This window comes from Gobius niger, assembly GCF_951799975.1.
Source record: "Gobius niger genome assembly, chromosome: 24".
Classification (NCBI taxonomy): domain Eukaryota; kingdom Metazoa; phylum Chordata; class Actinopteri; order Gobiiformes; family Gobiidae; genus Gobius; species Gobius niger.
The window spans coordinates 1,219,108-1,246,564 of NC_136875.1; the positions used below are offsets into that span (position 1 = coordinate 1,219,108).

General features: G+C 43.5%; 1 protein-coding gene across 4 annotated transcripts; it reads left to right on the forward strand.

Moving 5' to 3' along the window:
• The first annotated feature begins 2,194 nt into the window (after window positions 1-2,194).
• Window positions 2,195-27,140, forward strand: LOC306982260 (uncharacterized protein). 4 transcript variants are annotated; one of them, XM_079582122.1, is made up of 14 exons: window positions 2,195-2,600; window positions 9,520-9,620; window positions 16,629-20,520; window positions 21,701-21,736; window positions 22,103-22,157; window positions 22,235-22,385; window positions 22,451-22,515; window positions 22,946-23,059; window positions 23,151-23,227; window positions 23,297-23,340; window positions 23,409-23,566; window positions 25,241-25,347; window positions 26,111-26,231; window positions 26,577-27,140. In XM_079582122.1, the coding sequence occupies exons 1-14, from the start codon at window positions 2,452-2,454 to the stop codon at window positions 26,640-26,642; spliced, it is 5,136 nt and encodes a 1,711-aa protein (XP_079438248.1). In that variant the 5' UTR covers window positions 2,195-2,451; the 3' UTR covers window positions 26,643-27,140. The 4 variants fall into 4 exon arrangements, with proteins under 4 accessions (XP_079438248.1, XP_079438249.1, XP_079438250.1 ...); XM_079582123.1 differs by having other exon boundaries at window positions 22,238-22,385; XM_079582124.1 differs by lacking the exon at window positions 21,701-21,736.
• The last annotated feature ends 317 nt before the right edge of the window (window positions 27,141-27,457 follow it).

A 27,457-nucleotide genomic window follows, 5' to 3' on the forward strand; every position in this document is an offset into this window, starting at 1 on the left:
GGGGACATTTTTTATTATAATTTTTTCTTAATTTCTTACTTTTTTTCAGACCAATATATTGTCCTCAAATCCTGCCTGTGTGAAATTAAAAAAAATGCTAATAAGGAAATTTTAAGTTAAAAAGTGTCAAAAAAAAGTGACGCCAAAAAGCCACGAAAAAGTAATGAAAAAGCAACAAAAAACAACATAACGTGTGACAAAAATGCAGTGATCACTTTTTTAGGCTTAGCTTTCAAATTAAGCGTTTACACCGTTGCTTTCCAGAAGTGGAGAAGCTTTTAGATTTGGGTAAAGCCGAACTCGAGAAAAGGCACTCGGGGAGGCAAGAGGTTAAAATGTGTCTTTGTGGAAGTGCTTGGGCCAGGCTGGTCAGAGTCCAGGGCCGCTTTTCAGTCCCAGTCCCTGATCGTGATGCCACTAAAACTGAGGGTGCAAACATTTCAAATGCGCCCTTTTGCCCCCCCGTAGATCCGGGCCTGCATCCTGGTGGGCAGTTATGCCTGACACACATTTGGGGATGAAGGCCACTGTATTTCACCATTTTTGTCCTGAATGTGGTGATACTATGAGTTGTCTCATAGTAGCAAAGAAAGAAACACACTGAGAGTTTCGACGCCCTTTGACCCCCAGTGTGACCTGAACAGTATCTGTGTGATGTAAACATGCAGGGGCTGGTTACAAATATGTGAGATGAACCATTTCCATATCACATGTAGATGACACTAAATAAGGCGAGCAGAAGAAGTTTCATACTGAAAAAATACTTTGAACACTGCAAAAAGTACCCTCCTAAAAACAAGGAAAAAAATCTTAAAATAAGGCATTTTGTCTTGTTTTAAGGAAAAATTCTGCCAATGCATTTTTTTCTTGCTAAGAATTCTTATTTCTAGAATATTTTTCTCATCATAAAACAAGAAAGAAACACTACATTTAAGCAAATAAATAGATAGAATTAAGCAAAATGTCCTCAGAAAATGGAATAATTTAAGGAAAACATTCTTATTTAGTGAAAATTTTTGGGGTATTTTACTTAAATGTTGCTTGATTTAAGCAACATTTTCTAAATTACTCACATTTTTGAGCAAAATCTTCTTAATAAACACTAATATTTAAGGAAAGTATTGCCCACGCCCGGTGACCCATCTCCATGATGTGGAGCCAGGCTGATGGTCAGAATCACCTGGCTGGAGGATTCACCTATTGTACATGTTTCTCGTGGTAGGGGAAACCTACGCAGACATGGAGAGAACATGCAAAGTCCACACAAAAGGCCCCGTCCTGGTGGGAATCGAACCCAGGACCTTCAAGCTGGGAATCTGAGGCTCTAACCACTGTGCCACCCACTTAAAAGAATGGAATGTATTATCTATCTGTGAGAATCAGTTCTTAAATTAAGAAAATAAGAAAAAAATATTCTTCTGTCTAAAGCTGAAGAAGTTTTTCTTTCTTGTTCCAAGAAAAATTATCATGTTTTTAGCAAATATATCTGACCAAGAAATGGCTAGATTTTATTTCCTAAAATAAGAGAAAGAAAACTTTGCTCGGCAAGACATTATTACTTTTTAGGGAAAAAATAAGAACTTATTTCTTAAAGTAAGACATTTTTTACTTGCTTAGAATCCACTTTTTGCAGTGAACTATTTTTCCTCGATCTTCAAACTTTGAAACGGGTCAATTTGTCCCGTAATATCACAGGAGGGTAAAGGTGTTATGTGTTATTACATTAGGTGCCAAACACACATTATTTTGTTGTGTAGTTATTACACATTGTTACAAAGCAGACTGCATTTGTATCAGTGTAAAATAAAGCCCTGATCCAGTCAAACACTTCTTTTTTAGTTCCAGTGGGATTAAATGTAACCGCCCTGTATTTGTATTGTCTCTTTCAAAGTGTCACTGTAGATCTGAGTCCACTCACGGTCTCATTAACCACTTTCACTTTAGCTTCAGCCTCACAGTGACTCTGGCCGCAGTGTGAGCGCCTCTGCAGGTGTCTAAGTCCAGGCAAGAGTCTCCGCGTTGCTTTAATCGTGTCATAAATTCCTTCGACACTTCAGAGCGCGCGGAGCGTACCATTGTGCTGCCTCGCGGGGGGGAGGTTCTAAAGCGGAGGAGCCATGTTTCTGACGGTTTCAGACCAAGACTTCCTCTCTCCACCCCTCCCGAGCAGAGGCAGGTGGAGCGGCCCCCAGATGAAGCGAGAGAACGCCACAGCTGACCACAGACCGGAGCCAGGCACTGCGCGTAAAGGCTCCCTGGAAACAGCGCGTCATCTGGCTGCTTTTGGAGCTGAATTCGAAGCAGGAAGGAGAGGAGACGTGGCTCAGAGGAGAAAAGGAAAAGAAGAAGAGGAGGTGGAGGAGGAGAGGGAGAAATGCTGAAGTAGAGGCCGGCGGGGGGGAGCGTAACGCGCGGACAGCGGCCGGGCAGAGGCGGAGGGAGGCGCAGAGGATGTCGTGGCTGTCTCCGGTCTCCTGGGCCAAATGGACGTGGACGGCGGTGACAGGGGCGGAGGACGGCGGGGAGCAGGGGGACGAGGGCCGGCCCGAGGCAGAGAGAGGAGCTCCACGGGCGGAGAGAGAGGAGGAGGAGGAGGAGGAGTGCAGGCGAGTACCGACGAAAACAACCCCCGCGCTCGGGCTTTTTCACGCGTAAAACCAGCCCGAACCAAAAGGAAATGTAGAATCTCCCCCCCAGCGACACCTGCAGAGCCAGGGTTCGGCTTTGGAAGCATCACAGATTCATTTCCCCGGCGGTGATGAAGGAGAGGTGATGGTTCCGCGGCCACAGAGGCGGTACATGTCACGCACAGGCCCGCACTTTTGTCAGGGAACCGCTTTTTACCGCTGCTTCAGATGAAAACATGTCGAAATCTATAAAGAATGTGTTGTCTCTTCAAGGGTCGTAGTTCAGCGTGTCCTTCCTGCTCTTGTTTTTTTTCTCTCCAAACGCGCTCGTGTGTTTACAACTGTCTGTGCGTAATGTTGTTGTTAAGTGAGACGTTCGCGGCACCATTTCCTGAGCCGTCGAGCCTAAAACGTGGCTTTGAGGACGAGTCTGCTTTGTTTTGGTGCCTCTCGAAGCGCACATTCCTCCAGAGCCACAGCGCCGTCACGGACTTTGTTATTACACCTTCGTCATGGATGGTGTGGGGGGTTTTTTCACTCCAAAAAACCGTGAAATGAGGAGAGGATTTGTCTTTATTTGGGGTTTGGCGTCGCACGAGTCTAAGTGTGGGTTGTGTCTGTGTTTTTGTGATCGTTTGTTGAACTTGAGCCCATTTCTTTGACTTCTTTACACACTCCACTTGTAGAGGATGAACTTCCCTCTTTGCCATTTCCGCACAGTTTCCTCGTTAGTTTAAGTGTGAGAGATCGTGATTTGTTGAAACCATCCACCTAAAACCAGATCTTACGCATGTTTTCATAAATGGCAAAGGTCTTTCATATTGTGCTGGCCTGTACTCAGAGCCGGTGCTGGCCCATCTGGGGCCCTAAGCAAAAATCCACACGGGGGCCCAGAGCCGTGGGAAGATGTTTTAGTTAGGGGGCGCTGAGGGGCAAAATTTAGCCCCAAAATACTTTTTCTGTGCATCAATCTTGTTTATTAACCTCTTAACTCCCGCCTGAACCGAGAGCATTTTCTCCAGTTCAGCTTTACCCAAATCCTGTAGGCCAGTGTAACGCCTCATTTGAAAGACCTACAAAACTAAATGGATCTTTTTCCTCACGTCAGATCACTTTTTTTGTTGGGCAGTCGTCTCATTATTGTCAAATTTTCCTGACTTTTTTGTCACTTTTTCGTCAAATTATTTGCATTTTTTTGTCAAATTTTTCTCACTTTTTTGTCAAAATTTTGTCCATTTTTGTCATTTTTTGTAAATTTGTTGTCACTTTTTCGTCAATGTTTTCTCACTTTTTTCACATTTTCATCCTTGTTTTCGTCTCAGTTTTGTTGCTATTTTCACACCTTTTTTCCAGAAGCTTTTGGATTGGGGTAAAGCTGGGGAAAATGTGCTCGGTTCAGGTGGGAGTTAAGGGGTTAATATTGCCTGCAATTCACAAACTATCCACCAGGGGGTGCTGCAGCGCCCTCAGCACCCTGGGTTCCCACGGCCTTGCCGGGGCCCTACAGTTCGCATCCCATGATTACTTCCCGAAGAGCGAACCTTGTACGGTCAACAACGGTTCCTCCTCAATTCAGACCCCGCTCCCTGTGTGAGAACCACTAAACACTAAACCAGTGGTTCTCAACCTGGGGCCGGAACCCCCAAGGGGGTCGCGAGACAAATTTGGGGGGTCGCCAGATCATTTAGATAAAATAGCCATATTTTCATTAGCAAACCATCTGATATTTTATTGTAGCATGTGTGTGCTATTTACCAGAGTGCCTTATTTGTTCGTAGTTTGATGAATTTCATTTTAGCCATTTGTTTTTTTTCTTTGTTTTTTAAGAATTCGGTAGTCTACTATTTCTATTTCTCACGGTGTGACCCGAGTTGAGGTCACGAACCCCTTTAGCTGCTAAAATGGGGGTTGCAGCGCCAAAAGGTTGAGAACTACTGCACTAGACTGAGATTTAGGACTACTGCTAGTCTATTTCCCAACTTTTTAAGATGGTAAATGGCAAATTATTATTTCTGTCTGACCTTTGAGAACTAGCCTGTGAGTCGCCCAATTCGTTTTAGGCTGTGCATATTCAGAGAACCAGAGTTACTGTAAGAAGAACTGTGTGGATTCACCTCATCTTTGAGACAAATAGGCCCATAACGACGAGTTGATTAATCAGCGAAACAACACCGTAGTTTGACTGAGATGTGGGGCCCTTGTGGCTGCGGGGGCCCTACACACCTTGCATAGTTTGCCTATAGGAAAAACCGGCTCTGCCTGTACTGGCTGTAAACAAAAGCGCGAGAAAAAAAACGTCACAAAAAAGCGTCTGAAAGTAAGGAAAAAGCGATGAATGCGTGACAAAACATCAGCAACAAAAATGTGCTGAAAAAGTCTCGATCTGTTTTGTAGGTTTTAGCCGAGAGAAAGAAAATGCTCTCTGTTAAGGTGGGGGGGGGGGGGGACTAGAAACATTATGAGATCTGTTCTTACCTGTGCTTAGACGAGTTGATGTGTGCCTGTCTGGTCTTTGTGCCTGTGCAGGAGCGTGGCAGCTTCCAGCTTCACCCCTGCTTGGAGTTATGGGAATACATTGGGAGAGGCCAAATGCTAACAACGTCTTTGGTCGTTTTTGTCACATTTTTAACACATTTTACCAAGGCCGAGAACCCGGGGTGCTGAGGGCGCTGCAGCATCCCCTGATGGATGGTTTGAGCATTGCAGGAAATAGTAATAAAGAGGAAATAAGCACAGGAGAAAAAAAGCGTTTGTATCTTGTCCCTCAGCACCCCAGAACCAAAACATGTTCCCACGGCTGTGTGTTTTAGTTGCTTCTTTGTTCTTTGTCTTACTTTTTTGTTGCTTGTGTTGTTGCTTTTCCGGAGTTGAGTTTTTTGTGTGTTTTTTTTTACGTTTATCATTGTTGCTTTTTGGCCTGTTTTGGTGGGTTTTTTTGTTTACAGCCTACAGGCCTGTGCAATGTCTCATTTGAAAGCTAAGACCTTGTAGTTTTCTGAAAATGTGTGTAAGATCTGCGCGAGTCAAACACAGCTTATAGTTGGTGAATGGAATATCTATCACCTCAACAGAAATGAGTTCATCTAATCACGTGGGAAAAGTCAGGATTTGTATATCCCGCAAATAACCATTTATGTCTGTCTGATTTGAATCATTATTACCCGGCTGTTCTGTGGGAACGAGGCCCTGATTACAGACTCCAACTCTGATGAGGCTGTCTCCTGTTATTGTTGTTGTTGTTGACCATTTATTGCAATCTACAGTTACAGTACAGTTACATGAGTATAGACAATGTGCCCTGGCTGTGGAGAATGTACCAAAACAGACTGGTGTCTTTGTGCTCCTCCAGACGAAGCCCCAGTGGCTTCAGGAAGTGATCCCAGGTTTATTACCGGGTCGTTACGCAGCTATTACTGTGTGTGGTAATGAGGCGCTAATTATGATGACGGTGCCGTGTCCAAGCTCACGTTAAACCACCGATGGAGCTCACGTTTCTGTTGTTGTTTCACTACATTTTTATTATTGTTTTACTCCAGCCTCACTGCACAGTAAATGCTCCAGAGTAAATCCCACTCCCCACAGAGGAACTCTGATTTGAACTCAGGAATCTTAAAGCCAACACTTAAAGATACAGCTGCTTGAGGACGTGTCCATGGAGTAAACTTAAAGTGAACGTTTGCAGAAAACTCTCAGCAACATTAAAAATGTCTCTACAGCTGAACTTGGTTTGCTCCAAGCTGCCCATCAACACACAAACATAAGTTTGTGTGAACATTTGAAAGCTAAGAACCTCCAGAGTTCCGCCGCTGAGCCGTAACGACTGGAGGCTGCACTGGCTGAGACTTTATCAGGGACAGGAGCTGGGATTGAGGAAGTTTATTTCAACACAGGAGAGGAGCTATTTCTGCTCTCTGATTGGACAATTGTCCCAAGACACAGACACATCGTGTTCAGGACATTTACTCTCTCTTTACCCTGTCTTTAAAAACATAGTTGTTTTTGTTAGTGTTAGCTATTGATGATGGGGAGTGTGACCACTGTGTGTTGCCCAGGGGCATGCTGGGACCTGATTTCAGCCCGGGAGTTTAATGATTTACACCGGCCCACATACCCACAGAGTTTTAGCTCAACTCGTACGTACACACAGTCTGAGCCTGATACAACTCCAAAGTCAGCACCAAAAATATACATCATTTAAGGCCTTTCTTTCTTTCTTTCTTTCCCTTCCTTCCTTCCTTCCTTCCTTCCTTCCTTCCTTCCTTCCTTCCTTCCTTCCTTCCTTCCTTCCTTCCTTCCTTCCTTCCTTCCTTCCTTTCTTTCTTTCTTTCTTTCTTTCTTTCTTTCTTTCTTTCTTTCTTTCTTTCTTTCTTTCTTTCTTTCTTTCTTTCTTCCTTCTTTCTTTCTTTCTTTCTTTCTTTCTTTCTTTCTTTCTTTCTTTCTTTCTTTCTTTCTTTCTTTCTTTCTTTCTTTCTTTCTTTCTTTCTTTCTTCTTCCTTCCCCTTCCTTCCTTCCTTCTTCCTTTCTTCCATCCTTTCTTTCTTCCTTCCTTCCTTTCTTTCTTCCTTCCTTCCTTTCTTTCTTCCTTCCTTTCTTCATTTCTTTCTTTCTTCCTTCCTTCCTTTCTTCCTTTCTTTCTTCCTTTCTTTCTTTCTTTCTTTCTTTCTTTCTTTCTTCCTTCCTTCCTTCCTTCCTTTCTTTCTTTCTTTCTTTCTTTCTTTCTTTCTTTTCTTTCTTTCTTCTTCCTTCCTTTCTTCCTTTCTTCCTTTCTTTCTTTCTTTCTTCCTTCCTTCCTTTCTTCCTTCCTTCCTTTCTTTCTTCTGTTCCCTTCTTCATGCAGACACTTCTGACTCACAGAGGTGTTCCACTTAAACCGCTGAGTTAGCTCACCGTCTGGTCTCTCCCTGCCACAATGAACGGAAAGTGTGATGCAAACGTTCTTTCTGATTTGAATACATCAGTCATTATTTGATAGATTTGCATGACATTTACGCTTGTGGCATTTCCAAAGGCATAGGTTTGGTGACACTAGTGGTGGGACACTTGACCTAATGAAACTGCAGACATCGCAGGTGGTGCACGTAATGAGGCTCCATAAACAGACCGAAAACATTAATATTTGATCAATCAGCATGAAATCTAAACTGTTGTGCTGCCGGTGGTCCTCTCTCCAAGCCTAAAGCACCATCGAAAGTCTTTGTGAACGCTCGCACGATGTGAGGATCTCCACATACAGTAGGTTTGGACAATGTGGGCATCCTGACATATTGGTGGGGTCATGTCCCCCTGGTCCCCTGGTTTATATCTATCCTTAGGCCCTGCAGTGGCACAATCATGGCCCACGGAAACATCCTGACTCTCCTGATTACCCAGCATGTCCCTTGCCGTTGCCTTTGTCATCTTGGATTATGCCTGTGATGGAAAACCTGGTCATTCAGGATGTTCTTTGGGCCCATAGTGTTTCTGAACCTCGACCTGACCGTCTGCAGCAGATCAGAGCAGTTACATCCAGGTAAAAAACACTTCTCTGCTGAAGTCCTGTCAAATCTGTGCCTGAACAGAAGCAGCACCCTGGAGTCGGCCTCACTCTGCGGAAAACACTGTGAAAAGAGAATGAAAGAGAAGCAAAAGCTGTTGGTTTCAGAAGTTCCTCGTGACACGAACCGGCAAAGAGCCACTTCCTGTTTCTACCTCGGCTTTGTTTGACTGCACAGACTCGAATGCTTCAGTAGACTGTAGCGTTTACAAAGTGACGCCATGTGCTTCACAGATTCATAACATTGTAAATCATCATCTTCACCTCAAAGTGAGTTTGAACAGGCTCAGATGTTGCTACACACATCCCAGACTGCTTTCAACTGAACGTTCCATCAGGAGGTGTGTTTGGCCCTTTTCATGGCATTTACATGAATTCTGTGGCTTCTTTATCATGACCATATACAGTAGGGTGCATCAAACGCCCCAATGTCAACCAATGATGATGTCCCCAGTTTTAAAACATTCCTTTGGTCATAAAAAGAATTTTTACCAATTTTTGTCTAATTCCAGCATTGTTTAGGGGGTCAATAAGCAAGATCTGCATCATGAAGCATATGCGATATTCATTTAGCTGAATGTTTTGTGCTTTTGATCTCTTTACTTATTTCATATTTTACAATGGTATTGAATTTGATTAATTGACTATTCTTTGCTTGTTTACTCAAGTTGTTTGTGAAGATTGTGAGTTTTTACAAAATATTTTGTATTAAACCTTCACAAACTGTTACAGGGCTGTTCGATTCAGCACATTTTGACTGTTAACACATTGACTGCCAACAATCCAGACCATTTTTGGATCTTGGAAGCTAAGCAGGGTCAGGCCTGGTTAGTGCTTGGATTGGAGACCGCCTGAGAATACCAGGTGCTATAAGCTTTTACCTCCAGGGCTCAGACCTCCAGTCCTAACAGCTCCAGGGCTCAGACCTCCAGTCCTAACAGCTCCAGGCCGGGTCTGATATCTCGGGCCTGGAAATATGCGCTAAATTCCAAATTTTCGATATTTTGACAAAACATTGATTTGAATGGTGGACCACCTAAATGTGCTTCAAACTTCACCAAACTTTGCCATACATTTTCTTTTTTATATATATAACAAAGCTAGACTAGGGACAAAATGATCCATTGAAGTTTAAAAAAAAAAGGGGCGTATGATGCACCCTAATATACAGGATATAATAGTGGATACTGGATGGAATACTGGAGGGAAACTCAGCTGGATGTGAGTTAGCATCAGAGACACGTTTTGACACTCTAAAGTCAGGTCTCAGAGTGAAGGCCGCTGAATGAATGGACTCCACAGCATGAACAGTGTCTGTGCAGGACGTGCTGTGACTGATGTGTTTGTTTCTCGCCGCAGCTCGGACTCTGACGCTCAGTTCGACACTCCGGAGGCCGCCACCCCCGTCCACACCCCGCCCTCAGCTGCCCCAGGGCGGATCCACGCCGGCGAGACACGAGGTAAACAACTGCACTCCTGTCAGTCAGATGCCCCTCCCGTCGCAGGTCGTCAAATACACACTGTAGAGGGAGAGTTTGGTCTGTTTGTTACTCTGACGTGAAAAGTGAAATGAGAAAAGTGAGCAGTGTGTTTTCATCTTCAGCGGCGATAGGATTCAATCTGCTGGAGTGAGCGGAGTTTCCACAGACTCAGGGAAAATGTAACGTGATCCGTGTGTGTGAGGAATTTACCTAAAGGCACAGACGGAGACACTGTGAGGAATAGTGAGAGTTCACTACTATTACTACTACTACTACTGCTACTATTACTACTATTACTACTACTACTATTACTACTATTACTACTACTACTACTACTACTACTACTACTACTACAGCGAGGCGTTAGGAAGGAGTAAAAGTCTTTCATCTCATTAATGTCACTCTCATAACATTGTGGATTGTCTTGTTGCCATCACAAAACAAGCTTCCAACGAGCAGCTGGACAGAAGGTCAGTCTCTGCAGGGTGTTCTCACAGTGGACTGGGATGAGGGCCTGATAAGGGCCGGGTACCGGGTACTGCAACAATACTAGGTTTTCAATATTGATAACTATACCCAAATGTGTGTCATCTAGAACCAGAAAACTGAAGAATAATGTGTAGAAGATCTGCAAATTTACAATGTCATGTTCATCTCCACTGGCCACAAATGTGTGAAGAATGTAAAGGGGAAAAAAATGGGGAAAAATGAAGGGGAAAAAATGGGAAAATTAGAAAAAATTAGGTCAAACATAAGAAAAAATGTGTAAAAAACATGAGGAAAATAGAAGAATTTTTTTAAAGATTGGCAAAAATCGGGGGAAAATAATTTATGTGAGCAGCCAGAGGTGGGAGACAAATGATTCGAGTCAAATGACTTGACTCGAGTCGTCAGAGTCGAGTCACCATTTTTGGGACTTGAGACTTAAGGCTTATTCATACTTCACAAGACGCAAGCACTTCTTGTTCTTGCACTCTGAGCGGCAGAACAAAATGAAGTCACTTTTGCCTTGCAACCATGGAAACATATTCTAACTGAGGACAGTTCCACGGCGACAAGGCAATAATGACTTCATTTTGTTCTGCAGCTCAGGGTGCAAGAACAAGAAGTTCTTGCGTCTTGTGTGGTATGAATGAGCCTTTACTTGACCAAAGCTCTAAAAAGACTTGACTTGGGACTTGCTGTTTGTGACTTGAGACTTTAACTTGGACTTGAGGCCAATGACTCTCAATGACTCGCTGTGACTTTATACAAGTCATTATTTATTTGAGTGAAGCTGTTGAAAGATCAGGATTGCGTAAAATGCAATGCCACGTGCTTTTTCGGCTTCCCGACAAAACGTCTAATCAATACAGCTTGAAAAGGCAGAAGGAAATACGTGTTTCTTTGGATAGATTAAAAGTTTTCTACAGTGAGTGAAGAGGTGAAGATTCATGGACATTTATTAAGGACAGGAAAAGGTTTGAAACAATGACTGTACCTACAGCGCAGACGGAGCCTCCAGAACCACGATGTAAGAGCTGATTCATCAACAGAAATCTTGGGGCTTTTCTGTGTTTTAAGGCGTTCTCACAAAAGTTACAGCTTTTAGAGGTTATTTTCCGCAGCCACACAGAGTCCAGTGACAGCGGGACTGAAGGCTGCTCGGAATCTACTTTGAGCAGGGGCGAATCCGAGTATACAGGGGCTGGGGCATTACAGGGGAACCACTGACAGAAACACTGCCAGAAACTAACAAAAATAAAAACATTATTTTATATTTATCTTTCAGACTGCAGGGAAAACATTCCAAAAATCAATTAAAATAACTTCTGCCCAACATTTCTTCATTAAAATTGCTGCTTCACTGAAATAAAATGACGATGATGCAACTGATGTTTTCCATCTAAATAATTCATATTTGCAAAAGCATTAAAACCTGTCATCTGCTCTTTAAGGTGGAAGTTCACACAGATGCCCTTCCATCTTAGATCTCCCAGGTGACTGAAGTGGATATGAGAAAGTTGTTAGAGAATAACATTAAATTGCGCCGCAGTCAAGGCTATGACAGAGATAGCACGACTTAATCCAGGAAAGGGAACATTTTTCTTATTTATTGTATTTATTGTTTTGTGATTATACATCAAGTTGTCACTTCCCTTGGCTGGAGTGGGAATAGCGTGCGGTCAGAGGTCACAGGTCAGAGGCTGTTGTTCCTGGACCGCTCTGGGACAGTTGGAACACGTGCTGCTGCTGCCCCGGCGATACTGGCCCGGCCACATTCCGGGGTTTGGGAGTTCCTGGTCTGACGCTGATGTAACCACTGCTTGTTTGAACGTGAGGACATTCCTGCCGTGTTTGTCGTGTTTCTGACGTTTAAAGATGTCTCTCCAGTGTCAGAGTGAGCTTAGTTCATCAGCATAAAGCAATAAAGTCCTTCCTCCCTCTGCCTGCAGGCTCTCAGGACGAGGCAGTCCCCAAAGAAGTGTGTCTGATCTCTGATGTTTTCACAGTTTCTGCAACACAGATTTGTTTACGTGTTTTTTGTCAAAGCGAATTGACAAAATTAGCATAACCTTAGAATCAAGCTAACGGCACCGTAGCACCACAGTGTGAGAAGTGGTTTGACGTCTTGTTTTTGAACACTTCTGCTTTTGGACCACTGATCAAATGCTAGCTTTAGCTATGCTGCTAGCACAAATGCCTAAAGCTGTTGCTGCACTCGCTCTCTAATGATGAGGCATTGTGTTGTTTTTATACAAAACAAAAGTGTGTCCACACGTCGACTGAAGCGATGAAACAGACAAATGGACCAACCAGCATCCAGGTGACAGACCTTTAACTGAGATTAGACATCCATAAACATGAAGTCTGACTATTCAACGGGGATGAAAAAAGTCACAATTTCCACAACTTCCTCCTAAAAACTCCCATTGTGTTATAGTTTTTAATGCGGGACAATCTGGTCACCCTGATTACAGTGAGACTTAAAATCCATCCATTTTCTTCCGCTTTATCCGGGGCCGGGTCGCGGGGGCAGCAGTCTCAGCAGAGATGCCCAAACTACCCGGTCCACACACACCTCCTCCAGCTGTTCTGGGGGGACCCCGAGGCCACACCAGGCCAGCTCAGAGACATAGTCCCACCACCGTGTCCTGGGTCTTCCACGAGGCCTTGTCCCACTAGGACATGCCTGGAACACCTCCCGCAGGAGGCGACCAGGAGGTATCCGGAACAGATGCCCGAGCCACCTCAGCTGGCTCCTTTCGACGTGAAGGAGCAGCGACTCTACTCCGAGCTCCTCCCGGGTAACTGAGCTCCTCACCCGATCTCGAAAAGGTGCGCCCAGACACCCTGCGAAGGAAACTCAATTCGGCCGCTTGTATTCGCGATCTCGTCCTTTCGGTCATGACCCAAATCTCAGGACCATAGGTGAGGGCGGGAACGTAGATCGATCGGTAAATCGAGAGCTTTGCCCCGACTCAGCTCCCTCTTCACCACGACAGACCGATACAGCGACCGCATCACTGCTGACGCCGCACCGATCCGTCTGTCCATCTCACGCTCCATCCGTCCCTCACTCGTGAACAAGACCCCGAGATACTTGAACTCCTCCACTTGAGGAGTTCAAGTAAAGATGCAAGTGCCGACTAGATCTGACCCGGAAATCCCTTCTCGGGCTGTGGAGCGACCGTTTGATGTCTGTCACGACAGAAACACGGTTGGCTCATGTTTATGAAATAACACCAAAAAATCAGTAAATCCAGGCTCTTGTGGTTTGTTAAAAATCCAGCGTTAATGGTCCCAGGATGTGATTTTAGCCAAAGGAAATAAATGCGTGAGGAGAGTGTTGCTCTTGGAGCTGTTTGGTTGAGCTGAACTGAACTCGTCTCGTAGCAACATAAAATCACAATACCATAATGAGGAATGTGTTGTGGAGGACTGGACCGAGTCTGCCCACAATCACAGTCTGAACTGCAGCGCCCCCTGTGGCAGGAGCAGGAGCAGCTCTGGGTTTGGAGTTTGGACTAAAACTTCATTTGCTTAAACTGAGCTTTATTTCGAAACGTCTCATGATCCTTAGGAAAAGGCTCTATTTGTTTGCAATATAGAAAGTTTCATCTAATTAGGAATATTCGACCTTCATTTGTGTATCCAGTACACAATCTGCTGGTGGAAAAAGTATTTTAACACTTAATGTCGATATATCCTGCAAAATGGACAGTCTTGAGGTTTAAATCATGTTTTAACATTGTTCCTCGTCAAAGACAGACCTGGAGTCGTATTTCACAATGTTTGCCTGCAGGAAGTGCTCTTTCTCCTGCATTTCATTGTTACTATTTCATTTTCATTGGAGATTTCTATTTCCGGACCCTAAAAAAAGGTCAAATCTGTGTTTTTACAGATGTTTTCCACTTATAACTAGTTTATTCCAAAACAAAACCAGATTCAAAATGCCTCTGAGCAAATCTTTGGGACTAATATGTCACAAAATAAAACCGTACATTTAAACTTGGCTCTGTCTGTTTGGATTTGCCACTTGTTTTGGGGAGAGCTCATTTGACTGGTTTTATTATGAATGTTTGGTCTTTATTAAAGATTTGCCAAGGTGTGTCCTAAGGTCTGTATAAAACACAAAAATAACAGTTGAACCAATGATAATATGTAGCTTTCATAATGTGTTTAGGAGTATGTTAGCATTAGCACTAGCAGGTTTAGCAGATGACAAATTGACCCATAATGTTATCTTTACAACAAGCACAAATTATACAAAATACTCAGTGTCTAGCCATCTAGATGTGGGTGTGCTCTTGCTTTCTGACCAATACTTATGTTTACACCTGATAACTAAAAGAGAAACAAAACGGCGCTCACAACCAAACTTGGAACAGGCCAACATGTGATTGGCTACTTCAAATGTCACTCACACTGTAAAAGATGAGCCTGCCTTTAGTGCAGAAATACTTTTTTTTTTTTTTTTCACTTTTTGTTTATTGACAAGTCAGAACAACAAGCCACAACAAAGGTCTCTGATTTTTTTCTTTTTTTCCCCCTCCTCCCCAACAAAACAAAACAACCCTCCATCCCCCCGAAAAAAAAGAAAAATGAAAAGACATGAAAAAAATAAAAATAAATAACTAATATTAAAAAACAAAACAAAAAGAAATGCGGTCCTATATACAACATCATGAGAGCCCATCTCCACCACCCAACATTAGCCCTCCATCTGAAATGGGACCCAAAATCAGTCCGGCACACAATGGCACCAGGGCTGCACAATACATCGCAAAAAAGGAAAAAAAGAAAGAAAGAAAAAAAAAGAAAGAAAAAGATACAGCATTGTATCGCAACACAAAGTGACCACAGCACCACATCATCAAAGTCCCCGTCAGACACAGATCGACAAACTCCACAAAAAGAGAGAGAGAAAGAAATAAACAACAACAATTAAAAAAGCACTGGACTTCTAAATGTCTGGAATTTCCTTTTCCGCCCACCTCTAGGACCACAGGCTACACACTACAGATGCCGATGCTTCGCCATTCAAGTCTTAGAGCGAGAAAACAAAACAAAACAACAAAAAACCTTCACCTACAATTTGTCCCCAATCAAACTGGAACATCCCAGGCTGAAATGTTGAAACCCTGCGACAACATCATCATCCCGACACTACCATCACAAGTTGACACAATTACAACGTTTTCAAGGCTTTTGTATAGTTTATCACGGCGCCCCATGTGGTCGGCCTCTTAAATCATATTGAATCTTTTCCAGGTCGAGAAAGAGCAAGAGGTCCCTACACCAATGCAAGGCTTTAGGGGTGTTTGTTGATTTCCAATCTAATAGTATTCGCCTTCTAGCTATAAAAGTAGAGAAGGCAATAATATTCCTTTCATGGTTTGAGTATGACTTCCAATTAAGATTGAAGAAGGTTCCAAAAATGGCTACATCTTCTGATGGTGTCAAGGGGACTTCTAAAGCTCTTCTCAGGTGATTAAAAATAATAGCCCAGTAGTTTTTTAAGTGGGGACATGACCAAAACATGTGTGTCATATTGGCAGGGGACATGTGACATCTGTTACATTCGTCTTTGACATTAGAATACATCTTTGATAGTCTTGAGTTTGTAAAATAAATACGGTGAACAGTCTTAAATTGTATTAAGTTAAGTTTGCAACAAGAAGTGCTGCCATTTATCTGCGAAAGCGCCCTCTTCCAATCAACCTCATTCAGTTGTTTTCCCAATTCTGCTTCCCACTGTTTTTTGATTTTTTTTCCATGCATTCACTTTTCATGTTACTTATAAGACAATAGATCTTAGAAAGAGCGCCTTTTTGCCTCAGGGGCTTTTCAAACAGTTTATCTACAATGGTGCTGGGGGAGATGAAAGGAAAGGACACAGTATTTGATTTAACAAAGTTACAAATTTGAAAGTAACTAAAAAGATGATTTTTTGGAAGAGAGTACTTTTGAGAAAGCTCATCAAAGCTGGCAAAAACATTATTAATGTAAAGGTCATCTAATGTTGCCGGTCCCTGGCTTCCCCAGTGTAAAAAGGCTGGTTCTAAGCTCGGAGGGAAAATGTGGTTGTTATATGTAGGGTTATAGTGTGAAAGTTCAGTAAGTTTAAAAAAGGAACGGAATTGTGACCATATTCTCAAAGTTGAGATGAGGACAAGGTTGCTTGAGCATTGGGAAAAGCGAATGGGCATTTTAGAAGTCAGTATGGACACGAGAGACATGGAGCAAGATTTAATTTCCATTGTGCACCAGTTTAGTGCCTGCTCGTGAATAAGGAACACAATTTTGTGTAAATTGGTGGACCAATAATAATATTTTAGATTTGGTAGAAATACTTCTACCAAAATCAAGGGTAAACAGACTTATTTCTAGATGACATTTTTTCCGTGCCGGTTAAACCAGGATAAAAACTTAAGCTTCAGGATAAGAACTCAAGTTAGAAAAATGTCATGAATCCACTAAACGTTCTCTCTCTTGTTCCTCTAGATGTGGAGGTGGAAGAGCAGCTGGTCATCTCCACTCCAGCCCAGGATCAGAGCCCCATCTTCAGCCTGGAGATGATCCGGGACCTACCCAGATCTTCAGGAAGTGCAGCTCTGGGATTCCACACAGAGGAACCCTGCGGAGAACCTCCAACGATGACACGGTTTGAGCAGGAATCTCCACCAGTCTGTGAAACCATTCAAACTTCATCTGCTGCAGAGACGGACGAACACGCAAACAAAACTGCGCCGACAGAAATCCATGCTCAAACGCAAGGTTCTGGTCCCAGAAAGCGAGAGATTTTGCAGGAAAACGTACCAAGTTTAGATCTTCAAGTGGAAAAAACGTTCCCCGACTTTGAGATTCAACACAATGGATCTCAAGAAACGGAAAAGCCCAAACTTCCTTTGCTGAAAATGCAAAGTTTACCAGAGGAATTACAGGAGGAGGTTGAAGAAATGGAAGTTCATGTTCCGAAAGCGATGTACAAGTTTGATCCAGAAGCTGTAGATCAAGGTTTTAACCCGTTCACGAGCGGAGGTTCCAGGATTCCGAACTCCCCCCCACCGTGTGCTGCTGCAGGCCCCGAATTCAAGGATAGAATGGAATCGGGGAACATTCGTGAGAAAGAGGAGGCCAAATATGTCGCGTTAGAAGCTTGGTCAGACGAGGGAACGGCGGCTGAAGCGTCTCCGAAAAAAGCAGGTAGTAAAATGATGGTTCGCAAAGTGAAAAAACAGAAAGAAGACGAGGTTTTGAAGCAAGAAATTGAATCCCAGCCTCAAGATATTGCACAAGAAACTCCTTATTTTAATGACAGTCCCATCCCCAAATCCGGATTATACAATTTTGACTCCGAAAATTTGAATGAAAGTTTTAACCCCTTTCAAAGTGGAGGTTCCAAAATACCAAACTCACCATTAAACACCTCGATACCGAAACTAGAGCTGAACTTTGAATCAGAAAAAGATGTTGAGAAAGAGGAGACTCACCCAGTCATGTTGGATGTTGGTTTGGACAAGGAAACCGAACTGACAACCTCTACAAAAAGTGTACAAGAGATTGTTGGTAAGGCCAAAACGCCCAAAGAAGAAGAAAGCTCGGAGAATAAAACTGAATCTCAGCATCTAGAAATCGCTCTAGAAATGCCAAACCTGCAAACGTCTGCTCCTATGAACTTCGACGACACCCCCATTCCCAAAACAGGATCGTACAAGTTTGATCCGGAGAATCTGGACGAGAGTTTTAACCCGTTTCAAAGCGGCGGATCCAAGATTCCGAATTCCCCTCCGCCCTGTGGTACCAGTTCCTTTACAGCAAACGTTGATGAGGAGCCGAAGGCAGATCCTGTTGCGCTACAATTCGGTTTGGACGAGGAAACGGCGACGGAAGCTCCTCCGAAAAAAATGGGCTCCAGGAAGACGATCGGCAAAGTCGAAAATCAAAAAACGGCAGAGGAGAAACCAGATTTGCAAACTCATGCAAACCCTTCGGAAATTGTCCAAGAAACGTCAACGTCTTTACCTCCTTTGGACATTGACGACATTCCAATTCCAAAAACAGGTTCGTACAATTTTGACCCCGAGAATTTCGACGAAAGCTTTGATCCATTCCAGTGTGGAGGGTCCAAAATCTCAAATTCCCCGACAAGTAAAACTATTCCAAGAATAGAACCTCAAGAGGAGGATGTGGCGGAAAAACCTTTTGTGCTAGAGATTGGTTTGGACGATGGGGCAGTGACCAAAGCTCCTCCGAAAAAACTAGGGACAAGAAAGACGGTTAGCAAAGTAAAACATCAAAAACCAAAAAATGCTGAGGAGAAATCAGAAGAAAACATGGACTGTAAACCTTTAGAAAGTCACCAAGAAGCATCAAATTCTGACAGACCTTCTTCGCCAGTTCCTTTGGACATTGACGACATTCCAATTCCTAAAACAGGTTCATACAATTTTGACCCCGAGAATTTCGATGAAAGCTTTGACCCATTTCAAAGCGGTGGGTCCAAAATCCCAAACTCACCGACGAGTACAACTATTCCAAGAATGGAACCTCAAGAGGTGGAAAAACCTGTTGTGCTAGAGTTTGGTTTGGATGATGGGGCAGTGACCAAAGCTCCTCCGAAAAAACTAGGGACAAGAAAGACAGTTAGCAAAGTAAAACATCAAAAAACAAAAAATGCAGAGGAGAAATCAGAAGAAAACATGGACTCCAAACCTTTAGACATTTCCCAAGAAGCTTCGAATTCTGACAGACCTTCTTCACCAGTTCCTTTGAACATAGACGACATTCCAATTCCTAAAACAGGAGCGTACAAATTTGACCCAGAGAATTTCGACGAAAGCTTTGACCCGTTCCAAAGCGGTGGGTCCAAAATCCCAAACTCACCGACGAGCAAAACTATTCCAAAAATTGAACCTAAAGAGGAGGATGTGGTGGGAAAACCTCTTGTGCTAGAGTTTGGTTTGGACGATGGGGCAGTGACCAAAGCTCCTCCGAAAAAACTAGGGACAAGAAAGACTGTTAGCAAAGTAAAACATCAAAAAACAAAAAATGCTGAGGAGAAATCAGAAGAAAACATGGACTCTAAACCTTTAGACATTTCCCAAGAAGCTTCAAATTCTGACAGACCTTCTTCGCCAGTTCCTTTGAACATAGACGACATTCCAATTCCTAAAACAGGAGCGTACAAATTTGACCCAGAGAATTTCGACGAAAGCTTTGACCCGTTCCAAAGCGGTGGGTCCAAAATCCCAAACTCACCGACGAGCAAAACTATTCCAAAAATTGAACCTCAAGAGGAGGATGTGGTGGGAAAACCTGTTGTGCTAGAGTTTGGTTTGGACGATGGGGCAGTGACCAAAGCTCCTCCGAAAAAACTAGGGACAAGAAAGACGGTTAGCAAAGTAAAACATCAAAAAACTAAAAATGCAGAGGAGAAATCAGAAGAAAACATGGACTCCAAACCTTTAGACATTTCCCAAGAAGCTTCAAATTCTGACAGACCTTCTTCGCCAGTTCCTTTGAACATTGACGACATTCCAATTCCTAAAACAGGAGCGTACAAATTTGACCCTGAGAATTTCGATGAAAGCTTTGACCCGTTCCAAAGCGGAGGGTCCAAAATCCCAAACTCACCGACGAGTAAAACTATTCCAGAAGTCAAAAGCCTAGAAGCGGATTCAGAGGCGAAGCCAGTTGCACTAGAATTTGGATTGGACGATGGAGCGGCGACCAAAGCTCCTCCGAAAAAACTAGGGACCAGAAAGACGATTAGCAAAGGGAAAATCCCGAAAACAAAAACCATGGAGGAGAAAGTGGAAGAAAAAGTTGACTCTAAACCTTTGGAAGCTTTTCAAGAAGCTTCAGACTCTCCCAAATCTGCTTTGGACATAGACGGCATTCCAATCCCCAAAAGTGGATCCTACAATTTTGACCCAGAGAATTTTGACGAAAGTTTTAACCCGTTCCAGAGCGGAGGTACCAAAATCCCAAACTCACCGACGAGCAAAACTATTCCGGAAATCAAACAAGAAGAGGACTCAAAGGCAAAACCCGTCGTGCTAGAATTTGGTTTGGACGAAGGGCCGGCGGCCAAAGCTCCTCCGAAAAAACTGGGTGCAAGAAAGACGATCGGCAAAAAGATTCCCAAAACGAAAAAGGCTGAGGAGAAATCGGATGCGAAAGCTGATGTTCAAGAGGATGCGTCAACTCCCAACGCTGACGATGTGCCTCTACCGAAAACCGGGTCGTACAGTTTCGACTCAGATGTGTTTGATGATTCAATAGATCCGTTCAAACCGTCTAAAAGTCTGAGAGACGACGAGGCGGTGACGGGAGGAGGTCAGAAACCCGTGGAGACGAAGAGCCAGAAGAAGAGCCAGGAGCAGCCCGACACGTGGGTCTTTTTTAGGTTTTGTTTGTTCGTTTATTTCACAGGGACAGCAAGTGTATCATGCCAACAACAGGTTGCATCCAAATAATGATCAGGGAAAACTGTTGTTTATTTATATTATATCATGTACAGTACCGCTCAAAGGTTTGGAGACACGTTTTGTTTTTTCTATATTTTCAACATTATTTCCATGAATGAACACATGGGATGGTGAACTCAGGGTGAAGTCCAAACCGTTTCTGTGACGAGATAATAGTAGTAGTAGTAGTAGTAGTAATGCAGTGGTTAGAGCTTGTGCTTCACAGCTAGAAGGGAGGGGGGGCTTTCTGTGGAGTTTGCATGTTGTCTGCATAGGTTTTCCTCCACTTTCCCCTACCACTAAAAACATGTACAATAGGCCAGGATGAATTATTGTGTGTGTCTGTGTTCTTGTAATTACGACATTGTGAGGACCAGTTTGCGTTTTTAACCAACAGAGTGAGGACATTTTTGTAAAGTCAGGACATTTTGGGTGGTCCTCACTTCTTTGAAGAACTATTTGAGGGTCAAGATGTGGTTTTAGGGTTAGGGTTGGGTTAAGATTCAGGTTAGGGTTAGGGGCTTAGGGCTAGGATCTGGGTAATACATTATGTCTATGAGTGTCCTCATTAAGATAGCAGTACAAGATTGTGCGTGTGTTCTTGTACTTATTACATTGTGAGGACCTATTTGAGTTTTTAACCAACATTTTTGGAAAGTGAGGACATTTTGGGTGGTCCTCACTTCTTTGAAGGACTATTTGAGGGTCAAGATGTGGTTTTAGGGTTAGAATTGGGTTAAGGTTAGGGGCGCTCACTAAGATAGTAGATAGTGGCTGGTCGGCGGGGCCAATGGCACAGACTGGTTGCCTCACTTCCGTCAGTCAACCCCAGGGCAGATGGCTACAACAGTAGTTTAACTCCACTGAGTCTGGAGTGAATGAATAATGAGTGTAGCACTTTGAGAAGCTTGGTAACACAGGCTTGTAAAGCACAATACCAGTGTAAATTTGTATTAGTAGTAGTATTATTAGTAGTATTAGTAGTATTATTAGTATTAGAATTAGTATTAGTAGTAGTGGTAGTAGTAGTAGTGGTAGTAGTGGTAGTAGTACTTTCCTCGTCTGTTGACTAACTCTCTCTTCATGTCTCGTGTTCTGCTTCAGGAAAACAAACCAAACGCAGTTTCTCTGTCTGCTCTTGTAAGTACTCCCCTGTACTACAACTACTACTACTTCTACTACTACTACTATTACTATCACTACAACTACTACTACTACTACTACTACTGCAGTACGTCCTGTTCCTCCCTCCATCCCTGAAGCATGACTCCTTTTCAGTTCACCGTGTTCATATCGATGTGCGTGTGTGTTACATGTCAGAAGTGGAAAGTACTACATACTTTTACTCCAGTCCTTTCTGAAGTAATGATAGTAGTAGCGATCCGTTTGTGACGTGTGATGGAAAACGTGTCAGTATGGAAAACCAAGTATCGTTAAAGTACTGGTGTGGAATACTAATGTGACGGTACCCAGTCCTTGAACCGGACCTGTCCCTTGTGTTTGTAGAAGCTCGTGTAAAGTGCCGCCGCTGGACGACTCGCCCGGTCCAGACGTCGCTCAGGTCAGTCCGTCTGAGTGGATTTCTTCACGGGTTAGACACGTCTGAAACCTCTCACACCGAGTCTTTATCATCATCAGCAGGAGAAAGAGGAGGAGGTGGTGGTGCGGACTCCGGAGATCACTCAGAGGGAGCACCACGCCACCGACGAGGAGAAACTGGCCAGCACCGGGATCAGGAGTCACCCCCAGCCCGCGGAAAGGCCGGAGGAGAAGAGGAGCCCAGAGGAGGGTAGGTCCACTCACGTCTTCATGGGAGAGTGGAGGGAACTGACCACAGCCTGCTTTGCTCTGAAGGTTCTGACGAGGAGATCAGCTCTCACAAGAAAGACAAGGCCCCCTGCTGGACACAAGAGGAAACTGTAAGTGTTTTCAACTGGATTATCAGTGTGAGGCAGGTTACTCTAAAACTGGAGTACGTTATTCTGTATATTAGTTACAGAGAAAACATTATTACTGTCTAAAATATGGTACTAAGTCAGTTTTGCTTTTGAAACCTTCAAAAAACATGTGAACTCGGGACTGTCATCGACTGGGACACTGTTTCTGTCCTCCATTGGGACACTGTTCCTGTCCTCTGCTGGGACACTGTTTCTGTCCTCTGCTGGGACACTGTTCCTGTCCTCTGCTAGGTCCTGCGTTTCTTTTTTCTGTCTGAAACCTTGGCCTGTAAAAAGTCATGTTTCTGTAAAGCTCACTATTGTTATGAGGCCTCATGGAGAATCGGGGACAATAGATCTAAACCAGGGAAGCAGGTTTTTGATCGAGCAGGTTTGTTTCTCTGTTTCAAAGGACGAGTTCCCGATGAAACCAGACAAGACTCCAGTCCTGAGCTCAGATCCTCAGAGCGGGCTTCCTCTGAGTGAGATGGACAAGGCCGCCGTGCTCACCCTCATCAGGGAAGAGGTACTTCTACTGCTTCCCCCTGCTACTACTTCTACTACCTCCACTGCAACTGTGACCACTCTGTCTCTGATGCTCCTCTGACGTTCTCTAGATCATCACGAAGGAGATGGAGGTGGAGCAGTGGAAGAGGAAGTACGACGAGAGCCGCACCGAGGTCCAGGAGATGAGGTAAAGTCCACAGCTGGAACGATGATAACGTCCTAACCCCAAACTTCACCCACTTCACTGTGTTTTCAGGAAAATCGTGGCTGAGTACGAGAAGACGGTGGCGCAGATGATCGGTGAGTTCATGTTTCTCACGAGACTCACATTCAATGTTTGTGCTAATGTGTATTTGTCTATGGTCCAGAGGATGGACAGATGAGCTTCTCCTGCAGCAGCTCCGTGCGGACGCTGACGATGGAGAGAGACCAGGCTCTGTCCGACCTCAGCTCCGTGGAGAGGTCGTTCTCGGAGCTTTTCCGCAGATACGAGAGCATGAAGGGGGTTCTGGAGGGCTTCAAGAAGGTACAACATCAGCGACCGACGCCAAATACACTAAACATACTACACTGCGTTCCAAATTATTATGCAAATGACATTTTTCTAAGATTTTCTAAACTGTCAACTCAAATGAGAGTCAGCATAATTTTCAAGTCTTTAGCTGGTACAGGATCATTTAAATGTGGTGGAAAAAATCTCCCAGTGATAACAGTATTTTTTGCAAAAATTAATGTAGCAAAAACCTCAAAATCCACTGTTCCAAATTATTATGCAACTCATCGTTTCAATACATTTTAAAGCTTGTAATTAACTGAAAATGGTCATTTGTTAAATTTGTAGCATTAGTTGGTCATATTTACTGAAATCAAAAGCCATTTCCTTAAAAACATCTTAACAGGTCAAGTTATATTTTACCATAGGAGCCCTTGTGTGAAAGCAGCTTCAAAATTCTTAAATCCATTAAACTTGTGAGTTTTTGGACAGTTTCTGCTTGGATTTCTTTGCAGGATGTTAGAATAGCCTCCCAGAGCTGCTGTTTGGATGAAAACTGCCTCCCACCCTCATAGAATTTGTTTTTGTTAAGGCTCCAAAGGTTCTCAATAGGGTTGAGGTCAGGGGAGGAGGGGGTCCACATCATGAGTTTCTCTCCTTTTATGTCGATAGCAGCCAGTGATGCAGAGGTTTTCTTTACAGCAGGACATGGTGCGTTGTCATGCATGAAGAGGATTTTGTTCGGGAAAACACGGCTCTTCTTTTTGTAGCATAGAAGACAGTGGTCAGTCACAAACTCCACATATTTTTCAAAGGTCATTTTCACACCTTCAGGGAGCCTAAAAGGGCCTAAAGGGGCCGACCAGCTCTCTCACCATGATTCTGGCCCAAAACATGACTCCGCCCCCTCTTTACTGACGTCAAGCCTTGTTAGGACATTGGGGCCATTCACCAACTATCCACTACTCCATTGATTTGACCATCCAGGGTCACACGGCCTCATCAGTGAACAAGACTGTTTGAAAATGAGTCTTCATGTATTTCTGAGCCACTGCAGCCGTTTCTGTTCAACAGCTTCAATTAACCGTTTAGGGGAGGCCCGGATAGAAGGTTTATGCACAACTGCAGCCTCTGGAGGGTCCTACACCTTCATGTTCAGGAGACTCCAGAGGCACCAGAAGCTTCAAATACCTGTCTGCTGCTTTGTAGCATCTGTTCTCTTAATCTGATGTGTTTGTCTGGCAGAAACCGTCCTCATTGTGCCTTTATCTGCACAAACCCGAGTGTGTCTGAATCAGCCACAAATCTCTTATCAGTACGATGATTACACTTAATCTTTCATGAAATATCAAAGGTTTTCATACCTAGACTGAGGCATTCAACTATTTCACACTTTTCATCAGCAGAGAGATCCTTTTTCTTTCCCATATTGCTTGAAAATGATGATCTGCATAATAAAGTGGAACACCCTTTTTCAGTAGTTTTTCCCTTAACTGGGCTTAACCTGAAAACTAATCATCCCAGGTCTCTGAGATTAATGTCAGTGATTCAAAGAGCCCTGAGACATGACACCATCCATGAGTTTCATATTTTTTTTTTTTTTTTTTAACCTTTTTGACACAAAAATACATTTTGCATAATAATTTGGAACGCAGTGTATACAAGAGGGAGAGATGTGATTTTCACCCATGGCTCCTGTTTGTGCAGAACGAGGAGGTGCTGAAGAAGTGCGCTCAGGAATATCTGCTGCGGATCAAACAGGAGGAGCAGAGGTACCAGACTCTGAAGGCGCACGCTGAGGAGAAGCTGGATAAGTGAGTGCTAAAGATACAACTGCTACTAGTTCTACTACTGCTACTCGTTCTACTACTGCTACTCGTTCTACTACTGCTACTCGTTCTACTACTGTGCTACAGCTGCTATAACTGACTTGAATTGTCCAGAAGTTCAAGGTGTTCAGTCCATCACTGATCCAGCCATGAGCCCATTCAGTCACTCTGATCTCATCGGTCCATAAAGCCTTTGAAAAATCTGTCTTTAGCTCGTTCCTGAGCCAGTCTAAACATCTGAGCTTATGTGTCTTGATCAATAGTGGTTGAGAGCTCCCTTTTTCTCACACTGGCGATGTCTCTGAACACTGAACACCTTGTACTTTCGGACACTTCAGGTCGGTTGCGGCTGCTGAAAATGACAGCACTGGAAGATAATGGAATCCTGATGCTTTGTGCTCGATTTTTCTTCAGACATTGACTCATTTTTTCTGTCTTTTCTTGTCATCTCGCTTCTTGCGACCCAAATTGTTTGATAGTTCTGGGTCATGTACCAATATTTTTAGACGTGCATCCCTTTGACCTTTCAGATTTTTTTCAGATGTTTGTGTCCTTCCCATTTTGCGTGAGAGAAAATAGCTGCATAATAATTTGCTTTAGCCTCTCATTACATCATCCACCTGTCGATCCGGTCTGTTTCAAACATGAGTGGGTAAACGTCTGCCGTTACTGCCTTGCTCGCCCGGGCCAAAACCTTTCCTGTTGAACTCGCAAACAGTATTTGTGAAGTACTTCTCTGTCTCCTCAGGGCGAATGCTGAGATAGCTCAGGTGCGGTCCAAGGCCACGGCGGAGACGCTGGCGTTGGGGGCCGGTCTGAGGAAGGAGCAGATGAAGGCGGAGTCTCTGGAGAGGGCGGTGCAGCAGAAGGTACTTCATTTAAACACAAAGAATGAGTGGCTTGTTTTGGTTGATTGATGCAATACATAATAAAGGAACAAAACCAAAGCAAGGAACAGGCTCAAACTTATTTTTCCTTTTCCCTGATTTCACGTCAAATATGAAATAGCCGCATTAAACAAGTTACAGATAAATATTTTCCTCACACTTGTGGAAATCACCCAGTCTAATGCTCAATGGAAGCTCACAGTGGATGTATTTACACTTTCACAGCACCAGAGGGCAGCGTTCCATTAGCGACCACATGAGCAGTGAATCTCACACTTTTCACAGAGTTACAGTCAAATCCATGTCTTTTCCGTGTCTTGTTTCCAGAACCAGGAGATCGAGGAGCTCACGAAGATCTGTGACGAGCTCATCGCCAAACTGGGCCCGGCGTGATCCAGCCAGATGCCCTTCCGCCCTCCCCCCCCTACCGCACGACAACTATTACCAGCAATTTTAAGCGTTTAATGAAGAAAGACGCAGATTTTGAAGGAGACATTTTTGTAAGTTTGGAAAGTGCGCGGGTGAATTTCTTGCATCACGTTTGAACTTTTTCATTATTTTGTGTCTGCAGAAACGTGCCAAACCTTAAGCACATTTACTCGATATATAAATCTATATATACGTCAGCACAAAGCCAGACAGGGAACGCTCGGATTTTGACTATATTTAAATATGAAGAGCACTTACATGAACGGATTTTATGGATTTTATGGGAGTCCGAGTCTGTTGCTTCTGTTGTGAGTTTGTTGTTGCTTTGTGCCTTTGAAATATTCAACAAGAAAATGTTTGATGGTTGTTCTGTACGTTTATATTCTGTAAGAGTCTGTTTATCTACAAAGGAAATGTCGCTGCTGCTATTTTTGTGATGCTTCAATAAATGGTTGATATTAATTCTGTTCCGTTTTTCTCCACTCCACTTGAAAGATGAATATATCACTTTGTTCATGTGTAAAGCCTGATAATGAACACTCTATGAACAGCAGGTGGCGCTGTGCAGATGTACTGTCACTGACACTGACTCAAACAACAAAGGGTTTCTCCCTGTCATGTTGCAGTTCAGAGGGGAACTTTCCTATTTATGGCAAATACTTAAAGGGGCTGGATGCAAGTTGGCCATGTTATACTCACTACTGCCACCTCAGGTCATATACGTAACTGCACCTTCTATATTAGGCTCGTGCATGACGGCACTTCGGACCTGAAGTAAC

Bases quoted from the DNA above. Each gene is read 5' to 3' on its own strand.
- LOC306982260 (XM_079582122.1), top strand. From the start codon at position 2,452: ATGTCGTGGCTGTCTCCGGTCTCCTGGGCCAAATGGACGTGGACGGCG. The intron at 2,601-9,519 runs GTGCAGGCGAGT...TTCTCGCCGCAG, and splicing joins GAGGAGGAGGAGGAGGAGGA to CTCGGACTCTGACGCTCAGT. The intron at 23,060-23,150 runs GTACTTCTACTG...GACGTTCTCTAG, and splicing joins TCACCCTCATCAGGGAAGAG to ATCATCACGAAGGAGATGGA.